Here is a 13693-nt window from a genome sequence, read left to right as displayed (position 1 = left end):
AGTAAAAGTACTTGCATAACGATTTATTTTCTTAATGTCTATTGTGGTATATTGACAACCTATAACATTCTATACACTTTGACTTAAGAGTTGGTATAAGGAGGATGCATGAACTTTACTCTACATTCACTGAGAACATCTGGAAATTGTTAACATGAGTAAAGGTCCCCCCAAGACAGAAGGGACCTTTGTTGGAGTTGTGCCAGATAACAGGCATTGATTGGCTAGTTATCTGATCCAATCATATACTTACAAAATTACGTCCTATGCTAATTCAATGCCTTGAGATATAAGTTTTGTCCACACAAAGAAAAGGCAGAGCGGCAAATTTTGAGGTTTGGGTTGGTCGTTGTCAGGGACCCAGCAGTTAGGCAAGAGGAGTCACAAGAGGATTTCAAAAAAGGGTTTTTTTATTTTACCCACAAAATCATTACAACAAAATAAAGATAAAGTTTGGGCCCTTAAAAAAGGTCAAACAAACAAACCGAACTTAAGCTCTGAACATAAACTCAAAAATACAACTGACCTCCTATAAGAGAAACAAAAGGGACTTATATACTGGCTGATCAAACCAGGTTTGACACCCAGGGGAAGACTAACAATAACACTAATACATAAACTACAAATAACAAAAAAAACTAAACACTTATTCCAAAAGAAATGTAATCTTAATTAACATTAACTGAATAAATGTACTAGATACAACACAAATCAAAACTCAAATATCTTGGGAAAAAATAAAGCTACACCCCCCCCGCCCCCAGACATAAGTAGTGGTAGAGTCCAATTTGGCCACCACCCCTTTAAAGCTGCTGTTGTTCCAGACGCTACCCCTTTGTCCCAGCAGCCTGCATGCCTCACTCCAGGGTGTGGAATCCACAATACTGGTGAGCTCAAAAGAAAACCGTTATAGCAAAAAGACAATCCAAAACTAATAAAGTATATATGTAAACCAAATCCAGTGTCTTGTACATTATTTAAACTAAATAACTGTTTACAACAAAATATATAATGTGTCTGAAAATATATAGAAACCAATCTTAAGGAAAACAGCATGAACTAAGATAAATGTTAGTGTATGAAGTTACCGCCTTTAAGATGGCTGTGTGGCCACGGCTGTGGCCATCACAGTCGTTCTCCAAGCTCTCTGCAGGAGTTTGTAAAATTGATGCTGAATCTTTGCTTGTAATAAACCTTTTTATAATCAAGAACAGTGACGGCGGATTCCTCTTCATACAGCATCACAGCATTACTATTTAAGACACCACACTATATTCTATATTAACTTTCTTTATTGGGAGCAAATTCACAGGCAACAGCATAACAGTTCCATACAACAGACAGGGCTTCCATACTTTCATCATTTCCCCCCCCCCTGATCTTTATATCCCTCCCACAATCCCACCCCACCCGAGAGAGAACAATTCTCAAGGTAATTCCAAATTTACATGTGAATAGTATAATACACAAAACAAAACAGATACATAAATAAATAAGGAAAATACGGAAATAAATAGATGAAATAAAGATGTACAAAAATAAATACATTAAAAAAAAAAAATAAAAAAAAAAAAGGGGGGGGGAGGGAGGAGCTCAGTCGTCACTGTCAGGCAGAGATGCTAAAGATTCAATACAGTTTAAGAGAGGTCTCCAAGTTATTTCAAAGGCGTTTAAGGAGCCATTTAGGGAAAATCTGAGCTTTTCAAGTCTAATGGACAGGAACATCTCTTTCACCCATCTACTATGAGATGGAGGTCGAGGATGTTTCCAGCTAAGGAGTATGAGACGTCTGGCCAGCAGGGTGGCAAAGGCAAGAACGGTCTGCATGACTTTGGAAGAAAAAGGCTGCAAAGGGGCACCAAACAAAGCCAAGAGCGGCTCAGGAGAGATAACAGTGTCATATGCTGTGCTAAGAGTTTTGAAGATTTCTGACCAGAATGTGGCAAGCCTGGGACAGAGCCAGAACATATGGGAATGGTCAGCTGGGGAATGCTTACACCTATTACAGGAGTCCGATACATTGGGGTAAATCCGAGACAGCCTCAAATTAGTATAGTGAACTTTGTGTACCACCTTACACTGTAAGAGGCCGTGTCTTGCACAGATTGAAGAGGAATGAACTAGCCGTAAGACTCGTTTCCAATAATCATCAGGTAGAGTGAATCCAAGTTCTTGCTCCCAAGAATCTTTGGGACCGGACGCTGGGGTGTCAATAGTTGAATTGATAAGGCTATAAATAGTAGAAATTAGCCGCTTTTGTTCCGGAACAAGAGCCAATAATGAATCAACCAGAGATTCTGGGGGTCGACTAGGGAATTTGGGGTTCTGACTTCGAACAAAATGCCTAATCTGAAAAAAACGAAATAGGTGAGATTTAGGCAAGTCAAATTTCTTTGAAAGTTCGGAAAAAGACATAAAAGTTCCTTGGCTGTAAAGGTCCTTGAATTTAGTTATCCCTTTGTCAGACCAAGTCTGAAAGGTCAAATCAGTGCAAGAGGGCAAGAATAGATGATTGTTTACAATGGGGGAGAGGTCCGAAGATCTATGGAGGCCAAGGCTTTTCCTAATTTGAATCCAGATTTTAACAGAGTGAGCCACCACCGGGTTCATAGTAAAGTTGGAGGCAGCCAAAGGGATTTGGGAGCAAACCAGGGAATGAAGAGAGAGCGTAGAGGATCCAAATTCCATATCCACCCATGCAGGCCGCTCCTCATCTGCTGAGTTGTGAATCCAGTATAGAAGTTTATGGACATTACAGGACCAGTAATAATGTAAGAAATTGGGCAATGCCAAGCCACCAAGAACCCTTGGGAGCTGTAGCACTGATTTTCTGATGCGTGGATTTTTATTGCCCCAGAGGAAGGAGCTTATTAATTGATCAAGCGATCTAAAAAATGACTTTTTAATAAGGATGGGGATATGTGAAAAAAAGTATAGAAACTTGGGTAAAACAACCATTTTTACTAAATTAACACGACCTACTAGGGACAGTGGGAGACCAGACCATCTACCAAAGTCTAATTTACACCTCTCAAGGAGAGGGGAGAAATTTTTGGAGAAGAGTCGATTAATTGGATTAGTCACATACACCCCCAAGTATTTAAATCCATCCGTAGCATATTTGAAAGGGAAAAAAGACGGGGGTATATTTCTAGCCAGAGAGTTGATGGGAAGAAGTTCGCTTTTGTGGAGGTTAAGTTTATAGCCTGAATAAGATCCAAATTTGTCAAAGATACTTAGAACCACAGGGAGAGAGGCCGCTGGATTAGACATGTATAAAAGGAGGTCGTCGGCATACAACGATAGCTTATGAATTTTCCCAGCTCTAGTGATTCCCTCAAACCCACCCTCTTGACGCAACCAGATGGCTAGGGGTTCGATAGCTATAGCAAACAAGAGGGGGGAAAGAGGGCACCCCTGTCTAGTTCCACGATGAAGGGGAAATGGGGCAGATTGGAGTCCATTTGTGTGGACTGAGGCGACTGGGCTGGTGTAAAGCAATTTTATCCAGGATATAAATTCTGGATTGAAACCAAATTTCTGCAGAGCAAAAAAAAGGAAGCTCCATTCCACCCTGTCGAAGGCCTTCTCCGCATCTAATGAGATTATCACTTCCGGAATGTTCGAACTAGGAGAGCTAATGATATTTAAGAGCCTCCTTGTGTTATGAAATGAGTGCCTTCCCAGCATGAAACCCGTTTGATCAGTTGTTATTATACTTGGTAGGACCCGTTGTAGGCGTTGGGCTAGGATCTTTGACAGGATCTTTAGGTCGACATTTAAAAGGGAGATGGGCCTAAAGCTACCACACAAGAGAGGGTCTTTGTCACTTTTAAGCAGGAGAGAAATGGAGGCCTCCGACAGGGTGGGAGGCAGACGACCCTTAGCAAAGGATTCATTGTACATTCTCTGTAGGGCTGGAGCAATAGTGTCGGAGAATAGCTTAAAAAACTCAGCAGTGAACCCATCCGGGCCTGGACTTTTACCACTCTGAAGTGACATAACCGCCTCCTGTACTTCCTTGATAGAGATTGGGTTTCCCAGCTCCCTACACAAATCCACATTTATTTTAGGGAAGACGATCTTATCTAGAGGGCCACCACCATCCCAAACATCTGAAGAACATTGTGACGAGTAGAGGTTTGAGTAGAAAGAACTGAATATCCCATTAATCTCGACGGGATCTGAGGTAACTACACCTGTTGCGGATTTGATCTTAGGAATCAACCTGGATAGTTTGGCTGTGCGTGCCTGATGTGCTAATAACCTTCCCGCTTTATCCCCAGACTCAAAGAAACGCTGTTTAGCTAGGAATAACTGCTTCTGTGTTTTACTAGAGGAGAACAAGTCAAATTTGGATTGAAACTGAAGGCGTTCTTTATAAAGAGCAGGGGTGGGAGCCAAGGCATATAAATTGTCGATTCTAGATATCTCCTTGGTGAGTGCCTCCGACTCTTCCCTTTCTGCCTTCTTTAAGTTTGAGACATATGATATAATTTGCCCACGCATAAACGCTTTAAACGTTTCCCATAGAGTGCGTCTAGAGATCTCTGGAGAGTCATTAGTGTCAAAGAACAGGGAGATCTGCAAAAGGAGGAATTCTTTGAAAGAAGCTTGGGCTAACAAAGAGGAGTTGAGTCTCCACTGTCACGGCTAGAAAAGCCAATCTCAATAGATACGGGAGCGTGATCTGAAATAACGATGCTATGGTATTCACATGAGTGAGCTTCTGATAAAAAATAATTATCCAAGAGAAAAAAAATCAATCCGAGAGAATGAGTGATGGACGTGTGAAAAAAAGGAAAAAGCTTTGCTCGAATGGGATTTAGCTCTCCACGGGTCAAATAAACCTAAACTGATCTTATATGTATCAAGGACTTTGGATGATTTGGATAGCACCTGAGGATCAACTTTAGGGAGGGAAGAGAAAAAGCTTGAAATGAATTTATCATCATCCCAGGTAGGTGCATAGACACAGGCCATAACCACAGGCATGCCACATAATCTACCAGAAATAATTACAAATCGACCATTAGGGTCTTCAATGGACTTTGATAACTCAAATGGAACACCCTTGTGTATAAGAATAGCCGCTCCCCTTGCCCTTACTGGGAATTTAGAATGAAATACATCCCCTACCCAGGGTCGCTTGATACGGTTAACCTCTGAGGAACAGAGGTGAGTTTCCTGTAGAAAGAAAATATCACCCCTGAGTTGCTTTAAATGAGTCATTACCTTGTTAACTTTAATAGACTGGTTGGCGCCCTTCAGATTCCAGGAGATAAAACGAAGATTCTTACCCTGAGTTGTCATGTCATAAAGAAAAAGGAGCAGAAACCCTGCCAGGTCTGACGTGACTCCTGAGCAAAGGAAAAAGGGGAAAAAACAAAACAACAAAAAACAAAACGTATAACAAAAACAACATATACATATAAAAAATGGACCTCAAGGCATCCCTCCATATCTTTCCCACCCCCCATTCCCCTATACAAACCAAACACATCCATATCTTCAATCCCAACAGGATAACACATTCTGCTTCCATAAACTTCTCTTGTTCATGAGGTCATCCGGGTGAACAGCTTGCAAATATATACATCACATTTTTAAGAGGACGTCATATGATTACATTGGTCTTAACATTTAACTAAGGTAAACAGGCCATCGGTAAGTTTGCCTCAATATATACCTCAAGATATAAAAGTCGTTACAAAAAACAACAACAAAAAAAACAAAACAAAAAAAACCATCCCACTTAATAAACCCAACTGCAGGACAGCGCATAGTACATATCAATAAAAACAAAACACAAAGATAGTGAGGTTGAAAAAAAATAAAATAAAATAAATAAATAATTAAATAAAGTATCTAATAAGGCAATGCCTACTATAAGATATATATGAGTGTATCAGAGGCACAACAGCCAAACCGAGGTCTCACTGAAACCAACTTAACAAGTTCGCAATCGTACTCAGGACAAAATCACAAATGGTACCCACATTGTACAATCGGGAAGTAAACAAGGTCCCCAAAGCGGAATATAACAAGTCTATGCACATCGCTCCTGGTGCATAAGAAGAGTAAACATGGCCACACGCCTACCAGTTTCCATGGTCATCATCATGCCCGCCGAGGACGTCCGCAAAACAGTAATTCTTCAGGCGGCATATAATGGCAGGAGCAAGCGAGTTCATCCAAACCGTCGAGGCGGGGGATTCCAGGTGTGGGTGACATCGGTGGGCATTATACAATGCCCTATTCTTTATTCATCAGACGCTCGTTATAAAATGCTTGCGCATCTTCCGGAGTCTCAAAGGTGAATGTTTCACCCTCATACGAAACTTGCAGGCGGGCAGGGAAGAGGAGCCTGAACTTCACTCCTTTCTGGTATAGGGCTTGCTTGATTTTGTTGAAACCGGCTCGTTTCTTTGCAGTGTTGGCGCTGACGTCTGGATACACCCGCAGCGTTGTGTCGCGGTGCTTAAGCTCATGTTGTCTGGCCCAGCGAAGCACCTTCTCCCTCTCCTGAAAGCGATGAAAGCATATCACAAAGGGCCTGGGTCTACCTCCCGGTCCAGGATTAGGGGCTAGAGAGCGATGTGCCTTCTCGAGCTCCGGGGGTTTGGGGAGGACTTCGGGGCCGAGATTCTTCATCAACAGCTCAGAAACGAACTCGGTCGGGTTCCGTCCTTTTTCACTGCCCTCCGAAACATTAATTATCCGGAGGTTAACTCTACGGGACCTGTTTTCCAGATCGTCAAGGCGGTCTTGAAGAGACTTATTCTGAGCTTGCAGTGTCTTCACAGCTCTTTCGGTGATTGTTATGCGCTCAAAGTTGTCCCCCGCCAGGGATTCTGCAGCGGCGAGGCGGCCATTAAAGTGACTCACCGTCTCGCGGAGCGCGTCCACAGAAGTCTGCAGCGGCCCAACGGACTCCCGAATTAACGTAGACATGTCCTTCAGAAGCGATGCTCGTTGCTTCTCCAGTTCGGAAACCAACTGGCTCGTTGATTAAATGTCTGGTGAGTCTTTGACGGGGTCAGGTGTACTGCTGTCGTCCGAGCTCGCGGCCGCCATTTTAGCAAGTTTGCTAGCTACAGTAGCCGACACTCCGCGAGTAACTGGAAAGTTCTGAGTGTTACTCGCTCTCGATTTAGAACCACTCATTTCGCGACTTAGTTGGAGCTATAATTGTTATACGGCACTTCTCCGAGTCAGTTGTGATGTTTACAGGGATATATTAACAGTTCAACCGGGAGCCCTCCAACAAGCGACTATCTCCTACATCGTCACCACCGGAAGTCCGACACCACACTATATTCTAATAATTAAAAAAAAAAGTATGGGCTGTGGCATTTTAATTAAGTTAGTTTTAGGTTAATGTAATTATGCTTACCATCTGTGGCCCAGTTTACATTCTGACTTACAATTCTGGTTATCTATCAGGGTGATTTGCATCATCCCCTATGTAACTTTTGATAGAAAACAGCAGACATCTCCATATTATCTCAGGTTGTTTATTGTGACCTTGTAAACACTGAAAATAACACATATGAGGACAGGACAGACCCTTTGCATGTTAGGGGAGGGCATACACATTATATCAGGTAAAAAACAGCCTGATATAATGTGTATCCCCTCTGTAACTTTTGCTAGAAAAGAGCAGACATATCCATATTATCTTCAAATTAGATAAAACTTGTTGGAATTTAAAATTGGTAATTACCATATTATAATGCTGAAATTCATCCACCCTTTATGTTCCAAACATTTCCCTTTTGTTTCAAGGTAATACTTTACAAATTATCTTGTGACTTCTTACCTGGAAACACATCCAGAAGCATATCCAGGTAATCTCTACACCTCTGTTATATAGTTATTCTAATATTACCATGTAATACAATAGAAACAGGCAGTTTTGCATTTTGCGGCACTGATTCATGATTGTTACACAGAAACTACCAGACGTGTTTCCAGGTAAGAAGTCACAAGATTAAACATATAATTTGTAAAGTATTACCTTGAAACAAAAGCGAAATGTTTGGAACATAAAGGGTGGATGAATTTCAGCATTATAATATGGTAATTACCAATTTTAAATTCCAAGATGTTTTATATAATTTGGAAGGTATTACGCTGATAGTAGCCTATAATTCTGTGAAAACATCAACATATATTACCCCATTATTACCATGTTATTACAATATTAATATAACTATATTACCATTACCCAGATATACATATGGTTATTATCGAACCCTTTCCTACTTATTACATTGGTAATTGCATGTTTTTACATCTGTTACCTTCTTATCACCTTATTACCCCAGTATTACATCTTAATATTGTGATGTATTACCCAGTTATTACTTTGATAATTACATGTTATTACCTATATATTACCTCTTTATTATCACACTGTTACCCCACTATTACCATCTTATTACCGGGCCGTAATTTGAAGTGCTACCTAATAGTGAAGTGAAAAAATTGTTTCTAGTCATAATTCTAATTGTAGATATCTGAAATTGCATTTTTAATTGTCATAATGGCAATTGTGGATATCCGTGATAACATATGTACTGGACAAAATGTATTTTAGTTATCAAAAATGAGTATGTATATCTGGAATGTTTTTCTCATTTTGGATATCTGATATTAAAATTATTACTAGTAACAATTGGATTGTAGATATCTGAGATTAGAGTTCTTCCTAGTAATTTATTCAACATGCCATATGAAAAGGAATAAAGACTTTGTCTCCTTCTAAAATTATAAGTAATTGAAAGCACAAAATGCACATTTTGCGACACCATAATTTAACTTAAGCCCTGTTCGCAAGGGACTAGTATTACCAGGGGACATCATGTGATTTAGAAATTATCCCCCCACGTCTGTTTCGTGCGGCGCATTCACACAGGATAAGGGAAGTCTGTCAGCATTGTGTTTGTGGACAAAGCAATAAAACAGGGTTTCAGGTTCTAAGCTTTTACATCTAAGTATCCTCCATGACTCAAAAGCCTCTTGCATATTCTTGTTTTTCCGGCTCTATTCTTCAATTTTCCTGCCTGCTTTGTTCAGATCTTGCAGTTGAATTGCTTAATCATGACTGACATTGGCTGGCTGACCTGCTTATTCACACCTGAGGTAAGATAAGTGTGATTGGTGCAGCCTTTGTAAAAGGAGGTGGGGATTCTCTACCGCCTCTCCCAGAGAGGTTGCAGTTAACATCAACATTTCAAACAGGTTGAAACCAGAAGCCTTGGTTGTGACAACCAGACATATCATTTAACTTTGAAAGCAACTTTTCAGTGAAAAGGTTTCCTCAAATGAGTCAGGTCCAGGTGAAGTACGATCATGTTGGAAGATCTTTTCCAGTCCTCCACTTCAGTCTCCCTGTTGGTGGCCATTGTGGGCCTGCTGGTCCTCCTCCTTTTTAACTCCAGCTTCAGCTCCAAAGACAAGCAGAGGGAGCCTCCAGGACCTTATCCTCTTCCCCTGCTTGGTAACTTGCTTCAGGTGGATCTTAATAAACTCGACATATCCCTTGTTGATGTGAGTAATGTCTGTCTTAAACAATGTGGTTCTTTGTTTATTATGTTTATGTTTGTATTGGTCAGTGAATTCCATTAAATTACATATCTTATATAGGACTGGGAATCTCACTTTTCCCTTCCTCCATCTTTTTAGCTGTCCAAAAAATATGGACCAGTGTTTACAGTCTACTTGGGACTGAAGAAGGTGGTGGTCCTGGCAGGATACAGGACAGTCAAACAGGCTCTGGTCAACCATGCTGAGGAGTTTGGAGACCGAGAGGTCACTCCCATATTCCATGATTTCAACAAAGGAAATGGTAAGAATGGATTTGAGTTTTTTTTTTTTTTAACTTCGTTTTGCCCTACTCTAAAGAAGACAATGACTTTTGTTTCCAGGTATACTATTTACTAATGGTGACTCGTGGAAAGAAATGAGACGTTTTGCTCTAACTACACTGAGAGAATTTGGGATGGGCAAAAGGATTAGTGAAGAGAAGATCATTGAGGAATGTCGCTACCTGATTGAAGAATTTGAGAAACATAAGGGTAACATTATATCTTAAAGCACTGCACATGTTTAGACAGCATTCCCTTACACTTACTGTCTAACTCTTTTTCTCTCAGGTAAAGCCTTCAACAATGCCCAGACAGTTAATAACGCAACTTCAAATATTATATCAGCTATCATGTTTGGAAAGCGGTTTGAATACAAAGACCCTGTCTTCCGAGCTATGGTGAAGAGAGACAACGAGACCATCCATCTGACTGGATCAGCATCCATCCTGGTACTATAGAGTGATGTCAGATTGAAGGACTTCTGATGATTACAAGGACATTTTACATTGCTGCGCATATGACAGACTTGTTTAATCTAAGTTTAATAGTTGAATTGTATTGCTGTTGTAGTCACATTAAATATTTGATAACTTAAATGTGCAGGTTGTTAATTTACTTAATTGTTTTTAATTATCTAATTTATAATTTCCTGAGACGTTTCCTGGAAAAAACAGTGTAATTTGGTACTAACAATAAGGAAAATAGGAATTTCCTTAAGTTAATATTTGTTTATTGGAAACTGTTATTCTGTTAATAATTATTCATTATTTATAATTTGCCTGTAGATAATGTTTACATTTTTGCATGTAAATGAGTTTGAATTATTTTTTTGAAAGGGTAACAACTGAATGGCTCCCATTTTATTGCCTTAAATTATAACTATAATTACAATTAGAACCAATTTTCATAGTTGTTTCTGAGAAATCCTGTGGAAAATTATTACAACACGATTCTGAATTTACAAACCCGTAAAACAAAGTGTTTTTATTTTATTTAATGTTTAACAACCAAATGTAAAACGAAAACACTGATTGTATGGGCTTAAGATCTCATGGCTGTCATAATGTCACAATTGATTGTTTGTGTTGTGCTCCATTACAGATGTACAACATGTTTCCTTGGCTGGGCCCTTTTCTTAAAAACTGGAGGGATGCGATGAAGAATGTGGAGGCCAACAGGGAGGACATAAAAAGCTTAATAGCTGACCTGAAGGAGACTCTGAACCCTGAGATGTGCAGATGCTTTGTTGATGCATTCCTGAGCCGTAAGCTAAATGTGGAGGTGAGCTGTCTAACTCTAGTGAATCCACTTCTTGTCTGATATTAATGCTTTTTAGACATGTATGCACGAAGAAATCCACAGGCCCAGAAGACTTTTCTCTTAAAAACCGTACAGAAGAGCTAACCCCAGCATGGTGCCCTGGTGTCCAGGGGTCTGTGGAAAAAATCCATCATTCCAGTTACAAAACAACCTTGCCCTACTGAAAATAATGATCAACTGTGGCTTCAACTTTGATTGTGAAGAAATGCCTTAAAAAATGCATGGTTTCTGTAGTCAGGCGGAGGTCAGTTCTGTACTACATCCATTCCAAATTATAATTAAGTGGTATTTTTCCTTTTTGACCAATCATGTCAGGGTCAACAATACCCTTTCAGAATCCAGATCAATCAGTATCAATCAGGTATCCCACGGTGCCTCACATGGTTGTGTCAGCTCACCAGTTCTAGTTACATTCTACACAAATTAGTGCACAAACAGCCAATCACATTTTAAAATTTTCCGATGAAACTACTATCCTCAGCATATTGCACAAGAACACAAGTCCTAAATATATGGAGATTTTTGCCGTGGTGTGATGTCAACCCTCTCATTTTAAATGTGAAGAACTGAGGAGATGGTACGGAGGGTCAGTCATTGGGGGATCAAAGATCAGTCAGGTCAGCTCCTACAAGTTCCTTTGACGTTCACTTGGACAACACATTTAGTTGGAAGGCCCATGTTGAAAGTTTGTGCTCTTGTTTACAGCAGAGATTATACTTTTTACGCAGACTCAGGGTGTATGGGGTGCATGAAAAAATGTTTTATTCTACCAGGCTGTATTAGAGATCGGATATGGGAAGTAAGCATGGTATTGCAATCTCTCTCTACAGTTAAAATCTAAGCTTGCTAGTTTGGTACGGACTGCCATGAAGGTTATGGGGAGGAATGAACACAAGTCCCTCCAGTCAATATACGAGCAGTCTGTTCCCAGGCAAGCACAGAGAATATCGTCTGACCCATCTCCTATTCTCCCCTCAGAGTATGAGGTGTTACCCCCAGGCAGATAATAAAGTACACACAAATGTAAACTCAACCGTTTTTTTAAAAACTCATTTGTGTCTACCTTGATTTTATATAATGTTGGTTGAGGCTGCAGGGGATGTTCAATAGCTTCATGTTGTTCTTATCACTGGCTGTGTAATACGTGTAATGTGCAATATTTGTAATTTGTGGTTTTGATTTGTTCCAGTATGTGCTGTTTTGTTTACATATTATTACTACTATGGAGACAGCTACTGTATATGTGTGCAGCATAAGAGTCCAAGACAAACTTACCTACAGGGAAAGTGTAACTCATTGCATAGAATCCCTCTTTTTTGTATGTTATACTAGGAGTCTGAAATCAAGGATTCACACTATCATGATGAGAACCTGGTCAACAGTGTGATGAATCTGTTTGCAGCTGGGACTGATACTACAGGAAATACACTTCAGTGGTGTTTACTTTTTATGGCCAAGTACCCTCATTTCCAAGGTGCAAAAACATACCCACATACGTATCTGGTGAAATTCTGCTTTTTCAGTGTAAAATTGGGATAAAGTGGACTCGTAGATTTATCTGATTTTATGTGAGTCCAGACCAGGTCCAGGCAGAACTGAGCAGGGTGGTTGGTAGCCGACAGGTCAGAGTAGAGGACAGGATGAACCTGCCGTACACTGATGCTGTCATCCATGAGACACAGAGACTGGCCAGCATTGTCCCCATGTCCATTCCTCACAAAACCAGCCGAGACGTCACCTTCCAGGGCTACTTTATCAAAGAGGTCAGTCGCCCACACATTTGTTTTAGTAAGATAATTTCTTTTGTCTGCTTTGGTTCCATGATTTGATATGATACACCTTGCTCTCTTCTTTTTTCTTCAGGGGACTACTGTGTTTCCTCTTCTTACTTCTGTCCTGCATGATGAGTGCGAGTGGGAGAGCCCACATACCTTCAACCCTTCGCACTTCCTGGATAAGGAGGGTACATTTATCAGGAGAGATGCCTTCATGCCCTTTTCTGCAGGTACAACAATTTTTATATAGATATTTTACAATTCTAAAGATGTGTTCCAGTTTAACTTACAGCAACTTTTCGTTCTCGCAGGTCGCAGGGTGTGTCTTGGGGAAAGTCTGGCTAGGATGGAGCTCTTCCTTTTCTTCACCGCCCTCCTCCAGCGCTTTCGTTTCACTCCTCCACCTGGAGTTACAGAGGATGAACTGGATCTGACACCAGCTGTGGGCTTCATCCTCACCCCTTCACCTCATGAGCTGTGTGCTGTCAGTCGCCAATGAGAAATAGAGGAGCATGGTGCCAATGGCATGGATATTGTTTTACTCACCCTCACACAGAGCAGGCTGTTCTCATTTACTGTTTACATTTAATACTGTATATAACCAACATAATGATGTAGCCAGGATGTAGCTGCCTCAGGATTTAGTCAGTTGCCGTAGTATAAAGAGCAACAAAGTCCACATAGGGAGGAGGTCAGGGTGGATGGATGGGTCAAATAGACACAGGA

At 40.5% G+C, this 13693-nt stretch overlaps 1 protein-coding gene across 1 annotated transcript; it reads left to right on the top strand.

The window, feature by feature from the left end:
- The first annotated feature begins 9091 nt into the window (after positions 1–9091).
- Positions 9092–13466, top strand: LOC116059513 (cytochrome P450 2K1-like). Its single transcript, XM_031312646.2, has 9 exons — positions 9092–9555; positions 9691–9853; positions 9933–10082; positions 10161–10321; positions 10974–11153; positions 12525–12666; positions 12771–12955; positions 13056–13197; positions 13279–13466. Exons 1-9 carry the CDS (start codon positions 9358–9360, stop codon positions 13464–13466), a joined length of 1509 nt encoding a protein of 502 aa, XP_031168506.1. The 5' UTR covers positions 9092–9357.
- Positions 13467–13693: the final 227 nt, after the last annotated feature.

The sequence above is a fragment of the Sander lucioperca genome, chromosome 21 (genome assembly GCF_008315115.2).
Source record: "Sander lucioperca isolate FBNREF2018 chromosome 21, SLUC_FBN_1.2, whole genome shotgun sequence".
NCBI lineage: Eukaryota > Metazoa > Chordata > Actinopteri > Perciformes > Percidae > Sander > Sander lucioperca.
The sequence above is the reverse complement of the archived record's forward strand: the minus strand, read 5'-3'. Positions and strand labels throughout refer to the sequence as shown.

What these genes read in the sequence shown, in the direction of transcription:
- LOC116059513 (XM_031312646.2), top strand. Translation starts at nt 9,358, where the DNA reads ATGTTGGAAGATCTTTTCCAGTCCTCCACTTCAGTCTCCCTGTTGGTG. An exon ending in AGAATTTGAGAAACATAAGG is followed by an intron (nt 10,083 to 10,160) that starts GTAACATTATAT and finishes TTTTTCTCTCAG; the next exon opens with GTAAAGCCTTCAACAATGCC. An exon ending in GCCGTAAGCTAAATGTGGAG is followed by an intron (nt 11,154 to 12,524) that starts GTGAGCTGTCTA and finishes ATGTTATACTAG; the next exon opens with GAGTCTGAAATCAAGGATTC.